The sequence below is a fragment of the Hyposmocoma kahamanoa genome, unplaced genomic scaffold (assembly GCF_003589595.1).
Source record: "Hyposmocoma kahamanoa isolate Upper Pololo Valley unplaced genomic scaffold, ASM358959v1 65, whole genome shotgun sequence".
Classification (NCBI taxonomy): Eukaryota; Metazoa; Arthropoda; class Insecta; order Lepidoptera; family Cosmopterigidae; genus Hyposmocoma; species Hyposmocoma kahamanoa.
This window is the reverse complement of record NW_020653853.1, coordinates 17,780,948-17,804,673: the sequence shown is the minus strand read 5'-3', so window position 1 is coordinate 17,804,673 and position 23,726 is coordinate 17,780,948. Positions and strand designations below refer to the sequence as shown.

Here is a 23,726-nt window from a genome sequence, read left to right as displayed (position 1 = left end):
GGATTAAAAAAAATCCATAGTGACAGTTGTCGATCGTGCATAAATATAATTAATTATCTAATTTTTGTCCTAATAACCTGTAGCATTTCGAGGATAAATTGAAAAAATGTGAAAATGGTCATTTCGTGATTTTTATCTATCGAGGAAACTTTATTGTTTTATGTTTCTGATTAATATTGTGTAGTTACTCATACAATATTTTATTTTTAACTTTAAAGTGGATATACCCCTCGAAAATCAAATCGAATTCTTAGGTTTTCGCGATTGTTATACATAGGAATGAAACTATTTTTCCGGATTTAAATCGCGTACAGGGCCCGAAACGTCGGTTTGTTTGAAAAAACAAATATACGCGATTTAAATCCGGAAAAATAGTTTCATTCCTATAATCAAATCTAAGATTAGTAGATTAATTTTTCCTCTGCTCCCTCTTAAATTGTATGTAATTAATGATAATACTCTAACAAAAGGAGGCTTTAATTCGTTTGAATTTAATTAATAGCACATTTGCAATTTTATTTTTATGTACTAAAAGCTTATTATAGTCAATTACTAACAGTTAACTGTACATGCTTAGTAACTACTTTGAATGATATGACATAGTCCATGTATGTACTTTAAAAGTATGATATAATATAAATCTACCATAGAGATTACAAATACAAATCAGTACTTTTGTGATTTACAATAAATTACTTATATATATATTATATGATACAAATCAATAGCTTCAATTTAGCCAAGGAAGTACATGTTTTAAGTACAACATTATGTACATCTATATTCACAAGTAAATAAATGGCACATGACTAAGTACCAAATGCTATGTGCCCAACATTTATTCTCACTAGAGTATTAAGTGTATTGGATATATTTTCAGTCACCTAAATCACTGTCTTTATCTCCTATCGCATACAAAATATGAAATGCTGCACCTAGCAATGCAGTACCCAAAAGGTCACCCAAGGCAGTCAAGTATGGTATGGCGGAGTTATCTGGATCCATACCTAGCTTCCACATAAACAGGACCATATAATGACTAATAGTTAACAATAAGAATACTTGTAACAAGGCAGCAGACATATAAATAAGAATAAATATAGGTGTCACCGAGGTGTGTCCAGCCTTCAAGTAACCAATAGTGTAAATGAATATCAACTGGCCAGGTATCACCATCATGAGTAGCAGTCTTGTAGTGCTACCTAATATTGAATGTTTCTTTTCACCTGTGTGTAATGCAGTTGATAGTCTAGATGCATGCACTGCTGCCATGTTACCTCCAATTCCATTGATAACCAATTGGAACACTGCAATACCCTTGTAATTTGAAACTGTGTAGTCCAAAATTAAACCACCAGCACTACTAATAACCATGGCAGAGACAACTGGTACCCATCCCTCATCTAGAGCTTGTCTTGTGAAATTATTTTTCCACGCTAAATACCCACATACAGGAACGGTTACCGCGCCAACAATTATAATAATACTTGGCAGTATGAGACTGCTGCCAATTGATTTATACAACAGGTCTGCTATCCAAGACAATAGTGCCAAGGTTGTTATATCGCCCAGGCTAGCCGCTATTGGTGTGGCAACATTGTCTGGATTTATATTTAACTTCTTAGATACTACAATTACTGCGATCATTATTAGACCAAGGACAAAACTGGCTACAGATGCTGTGAGTACACTGGATGCACCCAGGAGCAACGCGTGATGAATGTTGAAATCCCCCTCTGGTATCCAGCCCATGGCCACTGCAGCCAAGGCTGCCAGGAACGCTACCACAACAGCCTGGCATTGTATGAGGCATAGGTTGCCCATTGCAAGCGATGCCATGTTGGTGTCCAAGTGACCCAGATGAGCATGGGTTGATAGCCTAGAAGCTAGAGTCATTTCGAGGTTACCCTTCAACCCCAGAAGAGCTGGCACTAGAATGTACACCTCCGATATTTGGATGAAAACTTGCCAGTGCTGCACGACGTCCAACAGCAGGCTAGCAGCTACCATGCCGAAGCCTGCGAGCAGGAACGAGACGAACATCTGCACACCCGCGACCCATTTGTTCTCCTTGTTGAAGCGAATGTCCGGCGGTTTTGACTCGTTTGTTATTAACTTGTACGCACCCAAGTTCAAATCGATATCACACTCTGAAGTCCGACCCATTTTAGAACTTGTATTCTTCGCTCTGTTTAGCATTATAAAATGAGTTATCGGTTAGTAATTATTATTAAGACACGTATACAACGAAAAATCTAAGAAGAAAATGTAAATTAGCAGTACCGGGGTATTTCAACTAATATTGCGAGTCAGGTCATGACTGAATTGAACCGTTCAGATTCATTGCTTTAAATGTACTCGATAAACAAATATCTATTAGATAAAAATATCTCCCGACACTCGCAGTTGCAAAATGACAGACAGCTGATTACGATAAAATTGTCAAAATTAGAGTTGCTCCATATTTAATGTTATCGGAAATTACATGCAAAATAAATAAAAAAAATATTGCAAAGAATGTTTAACGAAAATTATTCAGGTTTTGTTTGGTGTAGTGAACAGAATTTAAGAAATGACGATTATTTTAGTATCTACTGAATGAGTCATGAATTTGCAGCAGTGTATTTTAGTAGCATTTAAAAAAATATATTTTTCCAGATATTTCTCCTGTTTTAAATTTTTTTTCTAAATTTATTAAGGCTTTGGCAAACCCATCAGCCTAAACATGAAGTTTAATTGTTTCTGTAAATATGGCCGCCACAAAGAGGATAGGCAATTTGAGGCGGCGTGTTTGGATTGACTCGGGATTCCTTAGAACAGGCCAATACGGGTATTTTAGTTCGAGATTCGTATAATTTCGCGTTTTAATCTTCGATTAAGGTACAATAGCACTATCCTATTCCACTTTAAACTAGATTTCACAAAATAATTGAAAGTCAAAATAAAAACGACACTTTTCCCTCCAAAATGCCCAGAACGAATCCTTCTCTCCTGTTTTTCCACATTTGACGTTGCCACTTTCAAAAGTTGAAATTACTGCACGAAAATAATGGAGCCTATGTTTTTTTCGCTGTTGACCAATTATTTTAAATCTCATTTTTCTATAATTATCTTGCTTTACAATTTTATTTCACAATTCACGCTAAACAAAACTTCAAATAATATGCAATTTCTAAATGAAGAACATAATATGAACCTTCGAATTACATTTTTTCCACCATTTCTAATCTTTTCCAGAAATATTACCACTACTTGAAATTTTCCGGAAAATTACCCATCAGCCAACAGTTATCATTATTTAGATTATGTTTTGTTCTTGTATCCGAACGCGAGCGACACGCACGATATGCGAAAAAAGAAAGTTTGACGTATTACGTTTGGCGATTGTCGACCGCTTTCTAGGGTATTTCTTGTGAGGAAAATTCACAGATTCCTCACTGAAATACTAAAAGATTTGTTAATTTATAAATAGCAACGTGTAAGTTTACTACAAAAGCAATACAAAATGTGTAAAAGGGCATCGTGTACAGTTTACATAGCCTGAACTTCGCGAAGTATTTCTGCTTTATTCACATTTTAGGTCCGGAAACCTAGTTCATAGTTCGGTTAATTTAAGATTTCATATTAATCCAATTAACTTTGTTAATTCGCTCGGCCGAGACTGCCAATTAATTTGATTAGGCGTGTCAAAGTTTACGTTGTGCCTCCGCGGTGTAAGTTGTTTTTGAATGTGTTCAAAAATTGTGCGGTGGTATTTCAGGAAGACAGCGGTGATCGTGGTCGTGACATGTGGCAGTGGAGTACTGTGTAGTTATATACGATGTTCAGAAGCAAAATAAGGATACACACGTGCAGGATAATTCTGCTCACGTCTCTGGTGTGGCTTCTAATTGACGTGATACTCTTGGCCACGTATTCCGACTGCCTTGGCGGGTGGGACTGCAGTCGTAAGTCTAACGACTACGAATTACGGGTACGTACACACCCCGGTTGTCAAATCTAGTAAATAAAAAGAATTAATTAAAATATGATGTTGTTACAACTCTTTAAATTACGTTAATTATTAGAATATATTCGTACTTGAGATGAATCCAGAAGAGCCATGAAAGGAAGTCCAACAAGTTCCTAATTTGAATAGTACTAGCTTACGTGTGTAACAGTGATAACATTTTGCAGAAAGTGTTGAGATATGAGAGATAACAATGTTTTTTATCTTGAGATGGCATGTATTTGCACAAATCAAATAGTTACCTTTATCTGAGTTGTATTAATGAATTACAACAGCTTAGTTATCAATTTTTTTAATTATCAATATTTTTACTTATCAGTTTTTATTTGATAGTCCTACATAATAATTTTCTTCCAGAAGTACAATAGAGTAAGTGTTGTATTTTGTAAATGCAACAAAATATGTTAAAATTGTTCTCCTTTATTATACATATAGCTTTGTTAGTTATTTTCACATGACTGTGTGTAAGTTTGTATGTTATTACTCTATAACAAGAGTTATTGATAAAGAGTCTTTGCGTTTGTGCAATTAAATTTGACTGCCCTTTTATGGCATGATTTTTTTTCAATTTATTCTTATAAGTGACACAAAGGCCTGTACCTTAAGGATGATTATAATAGGCATTGCCAAAGTATTATGTGAATTATTGTATGCCTTATCAACATTCATGTTTTTTTAATATTTTAAGGCACATGAAGAAGTGCGGGGCAAGAAAGCCGCAATTGCTGCAGCAATAAAAAGAGAGATAAATGATGAAGATACAAATTTAGAGGAAAATGAGTTGGAACAGGATGTAATAGGGGATAATGGACTTATTTTCAGCCCTTATCCTAAATCTAAGCTTAAGTCATGGAAACCTGCACCCCCAGTCACACCCAAATCAAAAGACTTACCTGGAGAAAAGGGTAAGTATTTAGCTAATATCCACAATATCTATTAAGTCTCAAGTAAATTACAGAACATTTAAGATATTAATATATATCTAATAAAGAACATTCTTTACTAAATTAGGACAGACTTTGTCATTGACTTATGATGTTGGCTATTAAGATAATTCTACCATTTGTATTATATATACTAAATATCTACCATTTGTATTATTAAACATAAAAAAGTAAATAGTAGCCATAAATTAAGTGGTGATACCTCATAACTATCTACAAATTAATAATTTATAATAGGTAATATATACGAAAATATAGGAAATATATTTCACAACAGGTGAAGTTAGCTGTGACCATGGGACCTGTAAACAGCCTGTTGTTTTAAGAAAAATAGTTTCATGTCCGGAAAGAAATTTATAATTTTGGTTGATAATATTTTTTGACACTCATTGTTTAAATTAACTTATGTTTTTATTTGGTTAATAATCAAACTATTGAATGAATGAAATATGCTTTATTGCACCTTAATAATTACAATGACAACACAGAACAGTAATATATCTCAGAATACGCTAATGTAATTAATGTAATTTAAGAGCTGAAAAGGGGGTATAACTAAAAAATCTTCTAATGAAAGTGTTTCAAATAAAAATATGTGCTTTCAAACAATTTTTAATGCATTAATTATTAGAATGTATACACATACTTAATAATATGTAATAATAAGATTTATTCATATACTTTTGTAGCAAAAAAAAATAGTCAGTTATAAATAAATGAATATAGGAAGTTATTGATTAGTTTGTCCAAATATTGGTGGATAATTTGACACATATATAGCCCAGAGGTTGGCATCAATTTATACTCTCAGTAGGACGGTTTAGGAAACAAACTGTTATACATATAAGGTCTTGGTCTGACGGCTCTATTGAGTGCCCTGTAGTAAATTTCGTTACTCTGGTAATTGTGTATATTGTTATGGTTTTTTGGCATATTATAATTATTATGAGTGTTGCGTACTATTATCATAATATAAAAATAATCTCCATATTGTTCACTGTTTGTCCAGGATAAACAAAGTACTGCTAATTGGAGATTTTTACCATTGATTTGCATCTTAATGAAGGATTTCCTTTGTTTTTTTAAATAATGCTGTGGGTAATAATTTTGGAAATTGTTATAAACTAACACTTACATTTTATCCTGGTGTACAAATTGAAAAAAAAAAAACAAAGTAAATGTAATGCAAGTTATTGAGTCTGCAGCTTGTTAACAGTCACCATAGATACAAAGATAATTTTAAATGAAGCAACTAATAAGAATTATAAATTTATACATTATTTTAATTCGTATTATAATCATAATTGTGTGGAATCCTGTAATAAAAATACTAGTACTTAATTGACAACCGGTCGTCAAATTAAGAAACTGCTTCAACTATTCCCAATTAATGTATTTATAATTTGTACAATTGTTGTGTTCTACAACTGGTCACTCTTAATTGACGTTAATTGTATCAAGCATGAAGCATGTCTGAGATATTTAAATTTTCATTTTAGATTATTAAAAAAATAATTTGAGCGATTTATAATTTTTTTATATCAATTGACGGGACGAACGAGTTGTGCACATGGTGGTAAACGATACGCCTTTCCATAGCAGTTGCAGTGCCACTCAGAGCTTTAAATCGCAAATATATGAGCGTATTGCCACTGGGCCCGTCACCCTGAGACATTTGTTGACAAATCCCATGTGCCTGGAATTTGATTAGCACCTTATCTGTCAAAAATCGGAACACAGTGGTGCTCTCATTATGGTACGGCGGTGGAAATAGGTAATGAGGCAATACTTCTCTAAACGATCCTTTGCACAAGAAGCTTAGCTGCTGCTAAAGCCCAGGTCTGCCGTGCTTATATAATGTATTCAGGGCTGGGCAAAATATATAAATAATAAATTAGTAAAATATATTATGGACTTGATAAAATGATAATTACAAAATACTTCCTTTTATGTATTTAAAATACATAATGCTTTCATGATGTCTGTTGAAAAAAAAAAAAAAATACTGTGAGATATTTCAAAATGACCAATCGCAAAGTACATTTTTACGTAGCAATTGAAATACTAAATACGTATTTGCGTTTTAAATGCGTATTACTGCCCAGCCCTTATTGTATGTAAACCATTTTGAAACAGAACTGAAGGATTACTGAACAGTACGATTGTAAATCCGGAATGCGACATAGAGTTTTGTACTTAATTTTGTACGTGAAATTGTGACACATACTTCGGAGTTTTATTTTTAAATTGTAAAGACATTTTAATATATACGTGTTAGGCTTGGATTACGTTTCCTACATACTTCTGATGTTTCATCCTTAGGTCTACTGTACGCTTTGGTCGATTATTGTTATTTTAGATTCAGTTTTAAGACATTCACAATCTATCCTTCTATCGTCAGTATTTATTAGAATAATTAACAATACTTACACAATGGCAACGTTATTTCATAACCGTGTGGTTTGTCTTTGTATAGCTATATGATGTTCTCCACCGATCGCATGATTCAATCTCGATGGCATTCAAAATCATAAAGTTACGAAAACGACCTCCGACAAAACGGATTTTATTCATTTACTTTGACGAATATCAGCTAAAGTGACAAGATGCTAAGTCCAAAACGTAATTAAAAAAAAATCATACGGGCTACAGACGTACTAAAAATGAACTCGCGTGATAAACTTAACTAAGCACTTGATTGTTCTGTTCATTGTTTCCAAATGGCTCGTAAATTAAACTACTCTTAGTTAATAGAGCATATCGTTTAAATTACTCGACGTGACTTTATCCTACACTGTTTGTGGCTACTGCATTTCTGTTGTATAACTCCGACCACCCAAATTACGATCAAATAACAAATTGACTATCTCAAAATCTACTATTCAAAACAGATTATTTGCAATGCCTGTGGACATTTGCAAAAGCAAATTGCATAATATAAATTTTAATATAAAATGAACAATCGATCTGCCTAGCTCAATCGTTCTAGAATTTTATCAAAGTTACATTTAGAAAAAAAAAACAAGCTGAGCTGCTTTATCGGCTTACAGTCGTGTTTCTGGAAGGTTTGTAAATTATTGAAGCGTACCCTTTAGGTTATGACACGACTCGAACATCCGCAATACATATCAACATCGATGAATGCGAATGCTGATGCAGATGCGGTAATTTCAATTTATGCTGATTACCACGGATGCTGATAGTCGCAATAACCCTGGTACAAAAAAATCACCTTTTTTTAAATTTACACGATTTGCGAATTTTTTTTGTAGTTAATGGTATAGAAAAAAATATATAATTTTAACGAGTAGTACTGTTTTATACTTCTCGTTAAGTCCATTTCTGAGAAAATGACAAACATACACCGTACACTATCTCATTGAAATGACATCTTAATACGAGTTGTATGAAGAGATCATGTACTACGTGGTTGTTTTTATTATGATGTTATCACGAACGTCACGTAATAATAAATGTACCAGACAATAGCAAAAAATAATAAATAAAGTTTATTCAACTAGAGCCTAATAATTATAAGTTCGACGTGACATAAATTTATCGTCCAGATTATATATTGTTGTAGTGTATAGTAGCTTTTATTAATAAGAGTGTTTTTTTAAGTTATTAATTAATTTCTGACTTTTTGTTTTTTATGCTCAGGCGGTTTGTTGTATATCGTTATTGACATTGCGTATGTATGCATGGGATGCACTCGACGCAAGTTTGATATGGATCTTTTGACTTCAGCACAAATATACAGAGGGTTATTTGTAAAATGCTTGCAGGACACAGTACTAACACCATAAACAATAACTTTTGTTCCATGAATTTTTTCAAACCATAATAAATTTCTTAGGGTTTCGCGATTGTTACACATAGGAAATGGAACTATTTTTCCGGATTTCAATCGCGTATATTTGTTTTTTCCAACAAACCGACGGCGACGTTTCGGGCCCTTTACAGGTCCCATGGTCACGGTTGACTGTTGAATTGGTCGGTTTGTTTGAAAAAACAAATATACGCGATTTAAATCCGGAAAAATAGTTTCATTTCCATAATAAATTTACCAAAAATGAAATTTTAAGTTTTTCTTGTACTATCTGACACTTCTTAGATTGCATTTGGTAGTAAAGTGTACTCTGCCCTTTTTGAAGACGGAGTAAAATGACATTTGCAAAGTTTCCAGTTTTCGTAAAATTTTAAATAGTCATGTGTTGTTGTTGACCGTTTTATCGATAGATTGTGAAAGAAGATAACATTTTACCAAAAATGTCTGAATTGTGAATGTTATGACGTTATAATGACTACTAATTGCGTTATTGCTGTCTTTATTCTTATTTTGACAGTTGGCCTATTAGTGCCGAAATAAATTTTTATTCATATACATTTTAACAAGAATAAGCAGATTTGATTTTATTTAAAATACGTCTCCTCTTTGTATTTTATGGACATCGTTCTAAATACGGTGTACGTATGTATAAACTTACAAGAATTGACTTTCTAAATGAATATATGCTCAGTAATTAAACGAATAATAGGCCGAGGACTATTTTTCGGCTATTTATTTCACAGGCGTGACCAATATGCAGTCGATAGTCGATAGAATATTTATCGACTGCAATCACCAGCTGCTTGCACTTTTGCGCAATTAACTGACATTTTAGTCCGTTTTAAAAAAAGACAGACTATAAGAAGTTAAAACGTGACGACGTCCTCCCCGTGCACTCACCCTCGCTCCTACTTTGTGTTTAGGCTAGTGCTTTCTTTTTTACCGCACTGGGTTGTCGTTTAGAGCGATCTATTTAAATATTTTTAGTTTTGCAAGGAACTAAAATCGGATTAATTATTAAAATTTTCCGAAAGATGAAACGAAGCAACTAAAAAGACTTGTCTAAGACCCATTCAGTTATTGATTTTTTCATTTATTTAGTGCAGAGTAATACATAATACAGATTTATTAAATCAATATAATGAGATGCCATAACTTCGTGAGCTAACTAGCTAAACCTGGACACGCAATTTCAAATTCCTTAGTTACCTTATATAAAAGTATCTGTCCAAAATATAACATTTAAGTGCTTTTAATATATTTTTAAATAAATCTTCAATATTATTCTAGTTAGCGAATTAATGAAAATTTAATATATTCTATCGGCAATATATTAAATACCTAAAGTACATGTGTAATTATTACGATTCTATTAATAGAATTAATTCGGTATGTACCCGCTCTGACCACGTAACGTCATAGTGGTAAGTACGAGATAGTGATGGGTAACCCTGCCACTTCGCGCACACATTTGCGCGTGTGCAAATGGCGCCTTGCTTTATGTAGTAGTAGTAGGTAACCAACTTTCCAGGGTTGTATGGAGTGTCCGGGGTGTGATATAATCTGCGATGTTGTTAGTGTTTTTCAAATAACCCTTTAAAAAATAGTGCAACACTTGCGCTTTTGAAAGCTAAATAAGATTACGTACGTATGTACTTGCGACAAAAATGTCAAATCCGGCAGGTAATGATAAGTACTTACAGAGGAACGAAATGTAACAATTCTCTGCTATGCTCGCGATGCGGTAGGTACAATACGTGATTTGATATTTACGTATTGGTAAAAAATTCTTAGCAGCGCCACGTTTGGTTTCCGTGACCGCGAAACAGTTCTCAATGTGAAAGGGCGTATTGCGTTGGAATAACAAATGTGTGGTATTTAAATAAGTGTCGCTTTGTTGACACAGAACGGTGGTAGCCCAGTGGGAGAATGGTGACTTAAATTTTCAAGTTACGTAGCAATACCTCTGTTATAATGCAAATGTGCAATTACTACTTACTTCCAAATAAATGATTCACAATTTGTTTCTGTCTAGACTAATTTCTATAATTTGCACTAGTAGTGAATATGGGATTGTGGAAGATGGATACCATGTGGATATGCGAGTGTAAACGGAATTACAGGCATTATGAGACTATGTCTCAAGGTGACGGGCGCAGTGGCAGTGCCCCCAAGATCTTTGCGATCTGACGGGCAATACAACTGCTATGGACAGGCGTGTCGCTTACCACCAGGTGCACGACTTGTTCGTCCCGTCACATGGTGTCATAAAAAAGTAATATTACAGTGTGATATCACAATCACCTACATCACGCAGACTAAAAATGAGATGGGTTATAAGCATTATCCCATCATTCCGTGCTAAGCTTTGCTAGCTAGTAATATTACCATGCATTTATAGTGATTTTTGCACTTGCTCAAAGTACAATGGCGAACTCCCATATTAATTTTTGTTGTCATAATTTGTATACGTCTTTTTATGAAATATACGTGAAAATATAGAGTTTAAATTCCAGACCAAATTTGGTTTTGGTTTACTATTCTGAGCTGTCTAGAATTAAAGATTTTCCAGTTTAAAGTGTTGGATGTTATATTTTATATAATTAAATAAAATATATTCGATGTATTGTTAAAGCGGACTGACTTACTGACATAACTTACGGAACCGAGACGTGGAATATGACGGTCAAACTGGCTCACAGACTACACGTCGCTCAGCGAGCTATGGAAAGGTCTATGCTGGGTATCTTGTTAAGGGACACAGTCCGGAACGAAGTTATCCTATATATATAAGACTAAAGTTGTGGACATCGTCTAGAAATGTAGCAAGCTGAAGTGGCAGTGAGCTCGCCACATTTGTCGCAGAACCGATGAGCGATGGAGTAGACGGGTTCTCGAGTCCGCAGCAGTGGAGCCCACGTCTCGGCAAACGTAATGTAGGACGTCTCCCTGCGAGATGGACCGACGATCTGAAGAAGGTCGCGGGTAGTTGGTTGGACGGGTCCAACAACTACCCGCTTAAATTATTATTAATATTAAATACTAGCTTTAAACAGAATTAATAGAAGTTGAAGGTGCTGTGGGTTTGTGACATAAAGAAAGTTCAGGTTAAAATATTTTTGTATACTATGGTTAAACGGCATGAAGTTAAGATATAACAAAAGAAAACTGAGTTAATACGTACTACTATGCTTTGGTAATGCAGGCACATTTTTTTTGTGAGACATGCCATCTATCCCTGATATCGTGAACTTTTTTTGTAATTTTACAGTTTTTTTAGCGTGGTGTATTTTTGGAGGAGATTATTTACTTTATTTTTTGTAATAAAGTAGTTGATCTCTTATTGCAAAACAGTCGAATAAGTACATTTCATGTTACGTGAAGTAACTTAATGTAGACCAATCTATACGTAGATATTGAAAATCTCTTTTGACGGTTAGAGGTCACTCACCGTTAAAAAACTAAGAAACTGACAGTAGTAAATATCATTTCGGCTACATACTAATTAGTCATATGAGTTTCATTTGAATATAATTTTATTTCCTGACGTAGACAGGCCTTTACAACTTGCAAAATCTAATTAATGCTTAGTTGGCATAGCATCTGGTACGGTTTGCTAGGAGACTTTGGTTCGAATCCAACCGGATCGGAGTAATTTTTGCCTAAATGTTCGATCTTTGTTTAATAATTATAATAAAGTAGTGGAATAATTTTACGAAAACATAATTGATTAATGATGGTGGTGAATTCTAATGAAGTTATTTGTAAACTTGTAATTATGATAGTTGAAAACGCTAAAAAATTATTTTAACAATAATTTCGCCATTGTTCTCTATTTGATAAATTAAATTTAGTTCTTAGGTTTTCGCGATTACTACACATTGGAAATGAAGGAATTCAGATCTAAAATCGTTTACTTGTTATCTGTTTTTTCCAAGAAACTATCGTTTCGGGCTCTTTACAAGTCCTATGGTCACAGGCGGAGATGATTATTCGTCATTACCAGTTATGTCTAATATTGATGCAATCCAGCCTATTCGGAACTAAAGTCACAAAATTAAAAATTTATCTTATTTTTTAAAGTACGTATTCCAATTTACATTACGTTTAATAACCGATACATAAACGAAAACACCTACTTAAAGCTCTAAATACATGGGATGCCAATGAACGATAGATATTTTAAATGGATCATTTCCGCTGCATCTGCTCTTGCAGCCGATGAAATTTTTATTTATTTCGACCCTCTATCTAGGTTGCCTTTAATGGAACTTCATTGGCATGCCACATTTGAACTTTCACATTAGCAAATTACTGATGCAAGTGAGTAAATAAATAAATGCTATTGTTCTAGATGTATCAATGATAATAATTATTTTTATAATATGCACAAGTCTGTCTTTCGTGTGTCACTGTATTTGGCACTTATGATATGATGTGTACTGATATGAAATGTACTCTCAGCCAGAGGTTAGGCAATGCAGTCATTTTTATAAACTGCAAATTTGAACGCTACGTAAATGATGTAAGGCACTATATTTTCAACAAAAATATTGACACATAGTTTATCTTTGGGTGTGGGTAAGGTTATGATCCACCCGGCTTTTTGATCTTCTGTCCCGATTTTGTCAGGATTTGTCGTTCCGGGTTTTTCGGCTTAGGGGGTAAATATGCGGAAAAAGGGTAAAGATTTGTCAATGTATTTTATTTTGAAAATATTATAAAAACAAACTCGAGTTTTAAATTTCTACAAACTACTGCTGGCTACAGAGGGCAAAAACATCGGTACCAGGTGAAAGATTTTCGATTTTATCTTGTTACTAAAAACTTCGGATTCTTTTGCAAATGTCAGCGTTTTTGTCAGGATTATTCAAATTTCGAAATGGTATCCTTAGGTGTGGCACAACTTACTACCTAGTTATAGTTTTTACGATCTCCTTTTTTCTTCTTTAAATTACTTAGTTATTTACTTTGTTGATGTTACATAGAAAAAATCCCATTCAAATCCATTTCTAAACACTTATGCTGAGAATTGGACTTGTATGCTTTTATGAGTGCCTAATCGCTCAGTCACCGTATCAATGTAAGAATTTACGATATCGCAACTTAGTGCTACTATAATACAGCGTTTCCTAACGCTCCAGATTCCTATGAAGTCTAGATAGCATTGTCGCGGGCTCTCCCTTAAATAAAGTATAGTAAAATCAATAAACCCTCTATTGAACGTAGTTCATTGCACTGCGGGACCAGGTTTTGGAAACGCTGCTACAGCAAGTGACAAATTACAGGTAAAGCGGTGAACATCCCAGCAGAGCAAGAGAAGGTGATGCTGGATAAGTTCCAAGAGAACCAGTTCAACCTGATGGCCAGCGACCTCATCTCGCTCAACCGGTCACTCGCCGACGTGCGATTCGAGAAGTGAGTACTTACTCATTTATTTTTTTTAACCAACGTGAAAAAAAGGAGGAGGCTCTCAATTCGACTGTATTTGTAATAGATAATTTGTGAACCGATTTTGATGATTCGTTTTTTGTTGGAATGAGAGTACCTCAGAAGAATTTGAACAGAATATTCCACCTCTAAGGCTGAGAAACTAGGCCATGAATCCGGTTTCGCGCACTTTCCGGTAGCCGATTTAAATAAAACTTGGCAAATAGATGTAATTCCACGAACCTTTGAGGTCGGGTTATTTTTTATTTTAAAGCAAATCATGGCGCACATGAAAACTATATTACGGCCATTCTCAAAATTGGGTGTTTACAGCCTAATTACCGTCACCATTTTTTTTCTGACTTATCATTGAATTACCTATAAGTGACTTATCTAACTTACCTGAAAATGTTGTTGTCCATTTTATACTAATAGAGAGCGAAAGAGTCCACTCTATTGTATTCTAAACATGTAAGGAAGCTCTGACACGAACATGAAGATTTTGACATAGCACTGGCTTCTATGACGCGGGTCCTAACATCGAATTTGACGCGTGACTCTGCGGTGCGTCAGCTTTGTGGAATGCTGTAACCGACTCCCTCTAGACATTGCGATTGTAAGGTCATAGTCGCGTAAATAGGTTTTAACATTTCACTTTTAGCGCCTGGTTTACCCACATTCTATCGCATTATTTAGTTTAGATCGTGAAATTTCCGAAATTGTGATCGGATGAAGGTGATATTAAATTATTTGTTAGGAAATATTGACGATAATGTCGCGCACGGACTTCTGCAGTTTCAAAAGTAAAAAAATTATATTTTTGGGCACGTGTAAATTCGCTGCTTTTCTAACTGGAAATTGAACTGCCAGACTAACTTAAGGCAGATTTTTCAGGGCAACATATTTTCGGTGCATCACTTTATGTCTAGCGCTGTACATACATACGACGATTAATAAAGAATGTTAATTAAAAAAAAATTCAGATACGACAGTCAGCGAGGTGCGGAATGAGATAATACAAAGAATGCGAACCATATTGACAAATACAAACTTAATTATGCATGAACAAGTGACGTAATTAATTGTCACTCGTTAGCTGGTTGTTAATTTTGTCACACTCACTTTCATCGCTTTAGGAAGTTTGAAGTTATTTTGAGGACTTTATTTTCAGGGTGGCTTCCGTTTGTCACTTGCATAACCCGGACCAAAAATAGTGCTAATGGGCTTTTAAGCCCACTTCAACCGCGTGTAAAAACCACTAAAACTTTACGATAAAGATATATAGAGAACTTTTAATTCTTAATAAAAACTTAACTTATACATAATTCGTTGCATAACCGGGAAACCATTACAATACAATATTAAACATTAATTTATATCATAAAATTGGCACTTACAGAAAAAATAATGTTTTTAGTGAAAAGAAAATATAGATGTGCGTTAGTGATGATTTGATTCAATTTCTTTCGTATCCTTAAACTTTAAAGTACCCTTTACGCATGGACCTTCTTCATATTATAATAAAAATTATTATCGTCAAAGTCCTTCCCAGTCTTCAAAAAGTTTTTTTTGCAAACTGATATTGTAGCTAGCCCAGAATTTTGTTGACCCTTTTTTGTGTAAACCTTTTGAAACAAAAGGTTTATACAAATATGATCGAGCCCTTAAACGTTAGTTGACAAGGTAAGCTGCCGTTGTCCACACCCAAAAAGAATCCTTAACCCTTTTATGGACAGTGCATAAATAGTACCGCACACAAAAAAGTCAGTACTTTTCTTGTCGTAGTGCTTGTATTGATTCAATTTAAAATGTTTAATGTATGTAAATCATTGAGTTTGTTGTTGATACTTTTCTATGGAAAAGTAATAGTAATAAAGGGAAATTCTCCAGAAAGCACTTGTGAATCACATTGTAAAGCCTGTTTTTTTTAACGCACACATATGCCATGCACAGGTACCATGGATACACACATAGATACCACAAATCACACCCAAACTCATGAAGCAAATAATTGTAGGCCATACAAATATTTCTCCCGGCCCGGGAATCGAACCCGGTACTTCAGCGTGACAGACCAGCATGGTAACTGTTCGGCCACGCTGTAGTTGGTGTTTTTGAGTTTCATATAGCAAAACGATACGAACGGTACCAGGGTACTATAGCGTTATTTAATATTTAATTTTACAGTAAACGATGTTACCGGCCATGAAAGGGTGGTTATGCATCGACCTTGCTTCTAGGGTAGTAACCCACCAAGTATCATCCAAACCCGTTCAACCATTTCATCGTTATTAAGCAACATTTGTCTCAACGGAACTGATACTATTTGTCGTATTCCAGAACTGTACTCAATACTCAAGTCAGAACTTGAGTATTGCAGTGAGCACTGAAAATCATACTCAAGACCTTCCCATTGAGTCGTATTTCCAGTGCTTGAAATCATACTCAAGTCTGCTCAAATCCTGACTTGAGCATTGAGTAGAGTTCTGGAATACGACCCTATATGTACTAAAATACAACTTTGTGATTTCTAATTTTTGTTAAATAAAAGCGTGCAATAACTGCAGGTCTTTGTGAAAATTTCAACACCGATAGTACCCGCATTGTTCGAGTTCATGGGTATGAAAGTGTGTACAATGCACGCTTCTTCTGTCCGTCCGGTGATTTGCATTGTACTAGATACCTAATCTAAAGTATAAGCAACGAGATAGAATAGACTCAGATTGATACACAATAGATTCATTGACATTCAAGGACACGTGGTTCATATTGGTCCTTCCAACATTAATGGCGTAAGTTACATAATTCACGAAAATGTATTCTATTTTTTTTTATCGTGAGATATTATTTAATATTCGAGTAGTGTTACGTGAAATATTATTTTATAGTTATATTAGTTTATATTTTAGGTTATATTTTATAGTTTATATTAGTTTATAGTATAACTGCCTCCGTGGCCGAACGGTTACCATGCCGGACTGCCACGCAGAGGTCCCAGGTTCGATTCCCGGGCTGAGAGAAATAGTTGTATGGCTTACAATTATTTCTCTCGTGAGTTTGGGTGTAATTTGTGGTTGTCTAAGTGTGTCCATGGCACCCGCGACACAGGGTTTCCCTAGTGCGGGGCTATGTTGAGTGTGTGCGTTATTAAAAAAAAAAAAAAAAAAAATAGTTACACGATAAAATACTTGAATATTTAAATAATAACAATTGCCACGGAAATTAGTTAGTGAACACTAACTAGTCCGACATTGACCGATTTACGTCACAGCATAGAACTTAAAATTCTGAATCGAAGTAGATAAAAAACATTTTTCAAAGCTGTAGCGGACTGTATTAACGGGTGTGTGCTAACAACGAGTGAGCTAGGCTAAAAAAAACGTAGGTACTTACACCTTATAAATTTATTAGAAAACAACGTGTAACTTCAAAGCAAAATAGCAAACAAAAGTCAAGAAAAGGCGCCAAAAACAATCACATTTAAATTTAGAATTTAAATATAAAAGTAAAACTTAAAGAGACTATAAAATATATACAAAAAAGATTTGTAGCGATTACTGCGATTCGTTACAAAAGCTATGTTTCTTTCAAGCTTAGTCGACGATATCACAGATTGTCACAAACGCTTCGCTACGGTTTGCACTAGGGGGCTGCATGAGGAGGTCTCGAGTTTGATTCCCGGTAGAACCAATTTAGGAAATGAACTTTTCTAAACTGATTATATCTGTGGGTTCCGGGTGCTCCGGAAAGAATTCCGTTGCTCTGGTACTCATAGTTCAGAGAACTCCCTAGTTTGAGACCAGGTATGGGAGTGACCACATCTATCGAAATGGAATCATATTAAGGCGATTAGAGCTTTTAATTTAGCTGCATTTCCGCCTCCCGGGAAAAAATATCGAGACTCGGTGCGGTATCAAATATATCAGGGAAACGAGACTTATTTCAAAAGTCGGTTTCCATGCTTAAAGTTTAGGCATTTAGGCAGTCAAGAAATGATATAATTTTTTTTGGTAAATTATAAAAAAACAGTAATCTGTAAAGTCAAGCAGTAATGTCAGCATCACTGTGTTCCTGTTTTGAAGGGTATAAGGGTGCTGATGAAATTACAGGCACATGGGACTTGGGGTCTTAGGGTGACGGGCGCAGTGGCAATGCCCCTCAGACCTTTGCGATTTAAAGTTCTGAGTGCCACTGCAACTATTATGGACAGGCGTGTCGCTTACCATCACGCGCACGACTACTTGTTCGTCCCGTCACTTAATATTATAAAAAAAAAAGACCTGTAACTAAAGGTGTGTGGTAAATGCAAGTCTCGGTCCACATGAATTTTATTGTACAAATAAAGAGTAGAGGAAGGGAAAAGAACAGGTAAAGTAAAGTCGTAAAGGCTGTAACAAAACAATGATGTGAAAACAGGTACAGTCGTATAAAACAATCCCTACTTAAATACAGATTATACTAGTACAGGAACTTACCCCAAAAGGGTTAGTCGAGTTGCGGACACCAGCCCGTTACATACCAAGTATCTTAAAAGGGCTTGTAATTTCTAGAAATACTATGCTTTACAAGCAGTCAGGTCACATGATTTAACTGGTCAGAATTTTATGTGAAGTCGAGCACATGAGCTCGCTTCGGAAATTTAGTGGAGACTGGCGATGGAAAGAAGAAAAATAAGTGACGAAGAAGAAAAGAAATTTAAAAATATTCAAAATTTTAAAGTAGGTGGCCAGGAACCAGAGAAAAGGGTGGTAAAAAGGTGGGATGACGGTAAAAGAGGTCTCATAGTCACAGGTGGATCCACATTTGTGATATTTCGATTGTGGGTGTGCGCGTCGACTGCGTGCCGAGGCGTCTCGGATGCAAACATTTTATACATGTTATATAGACATATAACTGCCTCCGTGGCCGGACGGTTACATTCGTGAGTTTGGGTGTAATTTGTGGTTGTCTATGTGTGAGTTGAGTGTGTGCGTTGTATTAAAAAAAACACATAGCATGTCACTGCCAGCGGTACCATGTTGTTCTTCCAATTAATTTTATAAATTATCTTTATAATGGTTACTTCGAACCCTGAGTAAAAGAGTAAAATGGCATTCCACTTTTGCACCAGTAATTGCCATACTGGTGATGATATAAAAACACATCAAACTCGATTTCCTCGATAGTTGGGGTAATATATTTCAATCATGCGATATTTTTACGATATTATGTCGCTTCGCGTTTACGCTTTCAACGTAATTGTACCATGTAATGTGCATTATGTATTTTTCTTACGATTACAATTCGTTGCAAATAAAATGCAAACTTATGGCAATGTAATATAATTTAAAATTTCTTGTTTTACTCTTCGTTAATGTTGTTTTTCAGTGTCAAATTACACAAATCGTCGTGTCGTTTCTTAGGTTATAGGCCTAGGATATATTTTCATAGGTTTGGTAGTGACCGAGACTGTTTAAAGACGCGCTTATTTTTTTTTTAATACCAAGTGAAGTGAAGGTGAAGTGCAGTGTCACCTAGAGCTTTAAATCACGAATATCTGAGGGCCATTGCGCCCTCCGCCCAGAGACATAAGTTGACAAGTCCCATGTGCCTGTAATTTCGCCAGCACTCTTACCATTCAAAACCGTACCTACCGTAGAAAGCAGTAATGTTTACATTACTGCTTGGCGGCAGACATATGTAGGTAAGGTGGCAGTACTTCCCTGGACGAACTCTTTCACGAGGAGCTTTACTGCTGCTAAGTAAGTTTATAACCTAACCAGGGTTAGAAAATCATGATTTCTTGAAAAAATCGAATTAAGCACGATTTTTTGAAAAAAATCCTAATTAATCACGATTTTTTTTATTTTTTCATTTTATCATACAGTTTAACTATATTTTTGCGTAAAACGTAGTAATGTAGAAAGTTAATTAACCGCAGCAAGCTAGTTTTTTTGTTTTGTTTAATTATTATATATAATAATGATAATGATTTCTCAGATGTAAAATACCAGTCTTTAAGATATAATTGTCTGATTTTATGTTGATTTCTGTGAAAGAAAATAAAATTAAAGAGATTTTTTTTAAATCACTGATTTTTATTGAAAAAATCATTTGATTTAAATCAAAATTATTCAATCGTGGCAACCTTGAACTTAACGCAAGACTCATCGGGTCAGCGAGGCGGGCTATTGGCCTAAACCCTCGCCTGAGACTCCTACCCAGCAGTGGAACGTATGAACCGGTTCATGATGATGATTGCACACATACATCAATTTGTTCCTACAAGTCCTATCCCGCCCATTGATCATTATGTTGAATCACTACCGCGATAATGTTCCTGCTTTGCTTTTATTTTTTATTGCAAGTAGCACGTAATAAATTCTCATACTATAAACTTCGCTTGCGATAGTCTCGTGAACGCAAAACACCATAGCGAATGATTTTCACGGTGTTAATAGTAATTTTCTCAGTCAAACTTGGCAGCTAGCGCGTGAAACATAGAGAATTTTTTTTTATTTGTAAATCTATTAATTTTCCAATTTGATAATAACGCACACACTCATAGCTCCGCACTAGGGAAACCCTGTGTTGCGGGTGCCATGGACACTCACATAAACTACCACAAATTCACAAATTAAATCTAAACTTACGCGAGAAATAAATGTAGCCCATACAAATATTTCTCTCGACCCGGGAATCGTACCCGGGACCATTGCGTGGCAGTCCAGTATGGTAACCGTTCGTCTACGGAGGCAGTTAAATAATAGAAATAGTCCTTTTTAATAATGAAAATTATTCCAATAAATTTTCATATTCTTCAAACAGATGCAAAACCAAGAAGTACCCAGATCTCCTGCCAACGACAAGTGTGGTCATCGTCTTCCACAACGAGGCCTGGTCGACGCTGATCAGAACTATCTGGAGTACAATCAACCGGTCGCCAGCCCCGCTGCTCAAGGAGATCATATTGGTGGACGATGCTAGTGAAAAAGGTAAGGTAGGGGCGCCAGTTACCGATAAGCACCACTGTTGAACATCTTTTCTTTAAATTAATGTCTAATAAGATTTAGGAGAAAATTTTCTATCATGGTTGCACGTTACTTATTGGTACAGAGGTCAATTACTGGGTGTTTAATATTGGTGAGTGTCGAGTATTCTGGCCGTAGCATGGTAGTATATGTCTGATGAATCTTTCCGTGACAAATTTATTTCAGTTGATAAAGCTAAGTTGCCATTATTATTTTTTTTTATTGCGAACACTGAATCGGTAAATTCTTTATAGATAAATTCTTTTCTGCAAAATGTATAACAATAGTTTATTTGGTAATTAACTATTGTTATACATTTTATAGAACAACGTTAACGATATGTCATTACTTATACCTATAGTTAACTTTGTCATTTAATCATCGCCGCGAAAACGTGCCGAGTTTTTGTAGTTTTTACATATTTTACATAAAATTAGTTATTAATTACATATTTCTAATTACTCTCATGTGTTGAACTGCATGAAAAATGTTCTCCTCACCTCTTTTAAATAATTTATGCGAATTAATTTGTTTGTGTTTATTATTTCTGTTTATCTCGTTTGTCGTAAAATTTTTACGTTGATAAAATTGCTGTGCAGAACTGTCTGTCACTGCGATATGTTTGGCACTGCGATATTCTTTTGCAGCTATCACTCGCGGCGCTCGCGATGATAAAAAAATGTGACGTCACGGTGCTCGCCATGTTAATTATTGTGATAAAATTTTAAAATGCCTTTTATCACTCGAATTTCACAGCTAAATGTGAATGTAATAGCTTTATCGCGGCGGCATACTACAGGGGCTGGTTAGTTAATTAGTGGATTTTTGGTGTTCATTACTGTAGATTTAAGCACGAAACACATAGGGAGCAGATGCGGGTCGGGCGCGAGTCGGGTCGGGACCGCGGCGGGTCATTTCGTGTATGTATTTCGTGTATATATTTTCGTATGTGGAGGTTTTTAATAGGCTTATAAGTTTACATTCAGTTTATAAATTAATATTAAAGAATGTTGTAAACCTTCCTAAGAATAAATAAATGTATATGGACGCGCGGGCGCGTTCGCCCGTCCTGCGCCCGCGCTCGGTGTGTTTCACGCTTTAAAGAAATTCTAGATAAGGTTTTTTTAGTAATAATTATAATAGCTTCTTTATAAAACATAGTACAGCATAATCTTTCTGAAGGTTTATATTTGTCAAGTAAACTAATCACTATGGGCATATATTTAAAAAACAAAATTTTAAGACACACTTCCCTTAAAATGTCTAATATTGTTGCCATCACCCTAAGTCGATATGCATTTGTAATTACAAACAAGAAAACATTTGCTTTGTACTCTGCGTTAAAATGATTTAAAAGACCATACTAAGAAAACGTAAGGACTCACTCAGAGAAATCTCAACCTTAGTGTATACATTTACGGTGCACTATAGATTGCAAACTGAAAACAAAAGAAAAGCGCACCTGGACGTCATTGGCATTTGGTTGATTTGTGTCAATTATACTGAATCACTTTGAACATATTCCGACTTGGGAGGGTAAGGGTGCTGGTGAAATTATAGGCACATGGGACTTGCCAACTTGTGTCTTAGGGGACGGGTGCAGTGGCAGTGCCCCTCAGACCTATGCGGTTTAAAGCTCTGAGTGGCATTGCAACTGTTATGCTGATGCCGTTAGTTGAAACGGTACATGAGACATTTTTTCAAAAATTTTTGGTATATACACAGCCGTCATTAGTAAAAAAGGCTGATGTGTCACTATTTTTATTTTTTCCTATATGGATAAAGCACGAGTTACCCCAAGAGAAAAGTAGATATTTTTCGTTATCATTTCTGTAAACATTATTTTCTCGTTTTTGCGTTTTTGTCGGCACCCTTTCGACAAACGGCGACAATATGGACAGGCGTGTCGCTTACCAGGCGCGCGACTTGTTCTTCCGGTCACATGGAATCATAAAACAAAATGTAAATTAAACTTACCATTTATATTTCTTGTTAGTTCCACTGTTTACATAATTTTAACGCAGACCGTTGTTAGTGTTAGCGACTGTGGCTTCGTCGTATACTTTTGCGTACCTACTCGTGAATTTCTCATATTATTTAATTACCTGAGCAGAGTATTTCCATAAAAGTTTAATGTGGTATTCGTTTTGCTAACCAATCACAAGACAGATTTGACACCAGTGCGTTTTCTTACCCACGTATATTTTTTTTATTACTTCACCAAAGCCTGCTTGTGAACCCGTAAAAATGAAGCGTAACCTCTCTCAAATATCGAAAGAAGATACCGTATATCGTATACCGTAGTCAGAAACCTTAAAATCTATATTGTTCAACGCTGTGTTTACAACGTATTCTTGCACACAAATGGTATACGTACGAGAAGTACAATACAGATTACGATATGACGTATGAAACAAAAGATTGACGAAATTATTCCAAAAAGCACCCACTATTCGCGTTGAACAAAAGAACTCTGGTTTCTAAAAGTTGTTATGGATGTTAAG

General features: G+C 35.1%; 2 protein-coding genes across 4 annotated transcripts in view; one reads left to right on the top strand and one right to left on the bottom strand.

Moving 5' to 3' along the window:
- Positions 1–416: 416 nt before the first annotated feature.
- On the bottom strand, positions 417–3,987 carry LOC113231573 (solute carrier family 41 member 1-like). Its single transcript, XM_026465916.1, has 2 exons — positions 3,850–3,987; positions 417–2,188 (listed from the first exon to the last, which is right to left on the bottom strand). Exon 2 carries the CDS (start codon positions 2,164–2,166, stop codon positions 877–879), a length of 1,290 nt encoding a protein of 429 aa, XP_026321701.1. The 5' UTR covers positions 2,167–2,188; positions 3,850–3,987; the 3' UTR covers positions 417–876.
- The window catches only part of LOC113231572 (polypeptide N-acetylgalactosaminyltransferase 5), a 71,211-nt gene continuing 50,895 nt past the window's right edge, over positions 3,411–23,726 (top strand). Inside the window, exons 1-5 of one of the 3 annotated variants that reach the window (XM_026465913.1) lie at positions 3,411–3,478; positions 3,761–3,973; positions 4,698–4,914; positions 14,071–14,200; positions 21,020–21,186. In XM_026465913.1, the coding sequence (XP_026321698.1) occupies positions 3,821–3,973; positions 4,698–4,914; positions 14,071–14,200; positions 21,020–21,186 (667 nt within the window). In that variant the 5' untranslated portion in view covers positions 3,411–3,478; positions 3,761–3,820. The other 2 variants (XM_026465914.1, XM_026465912.1) reach the window with 2 other exon arrangements.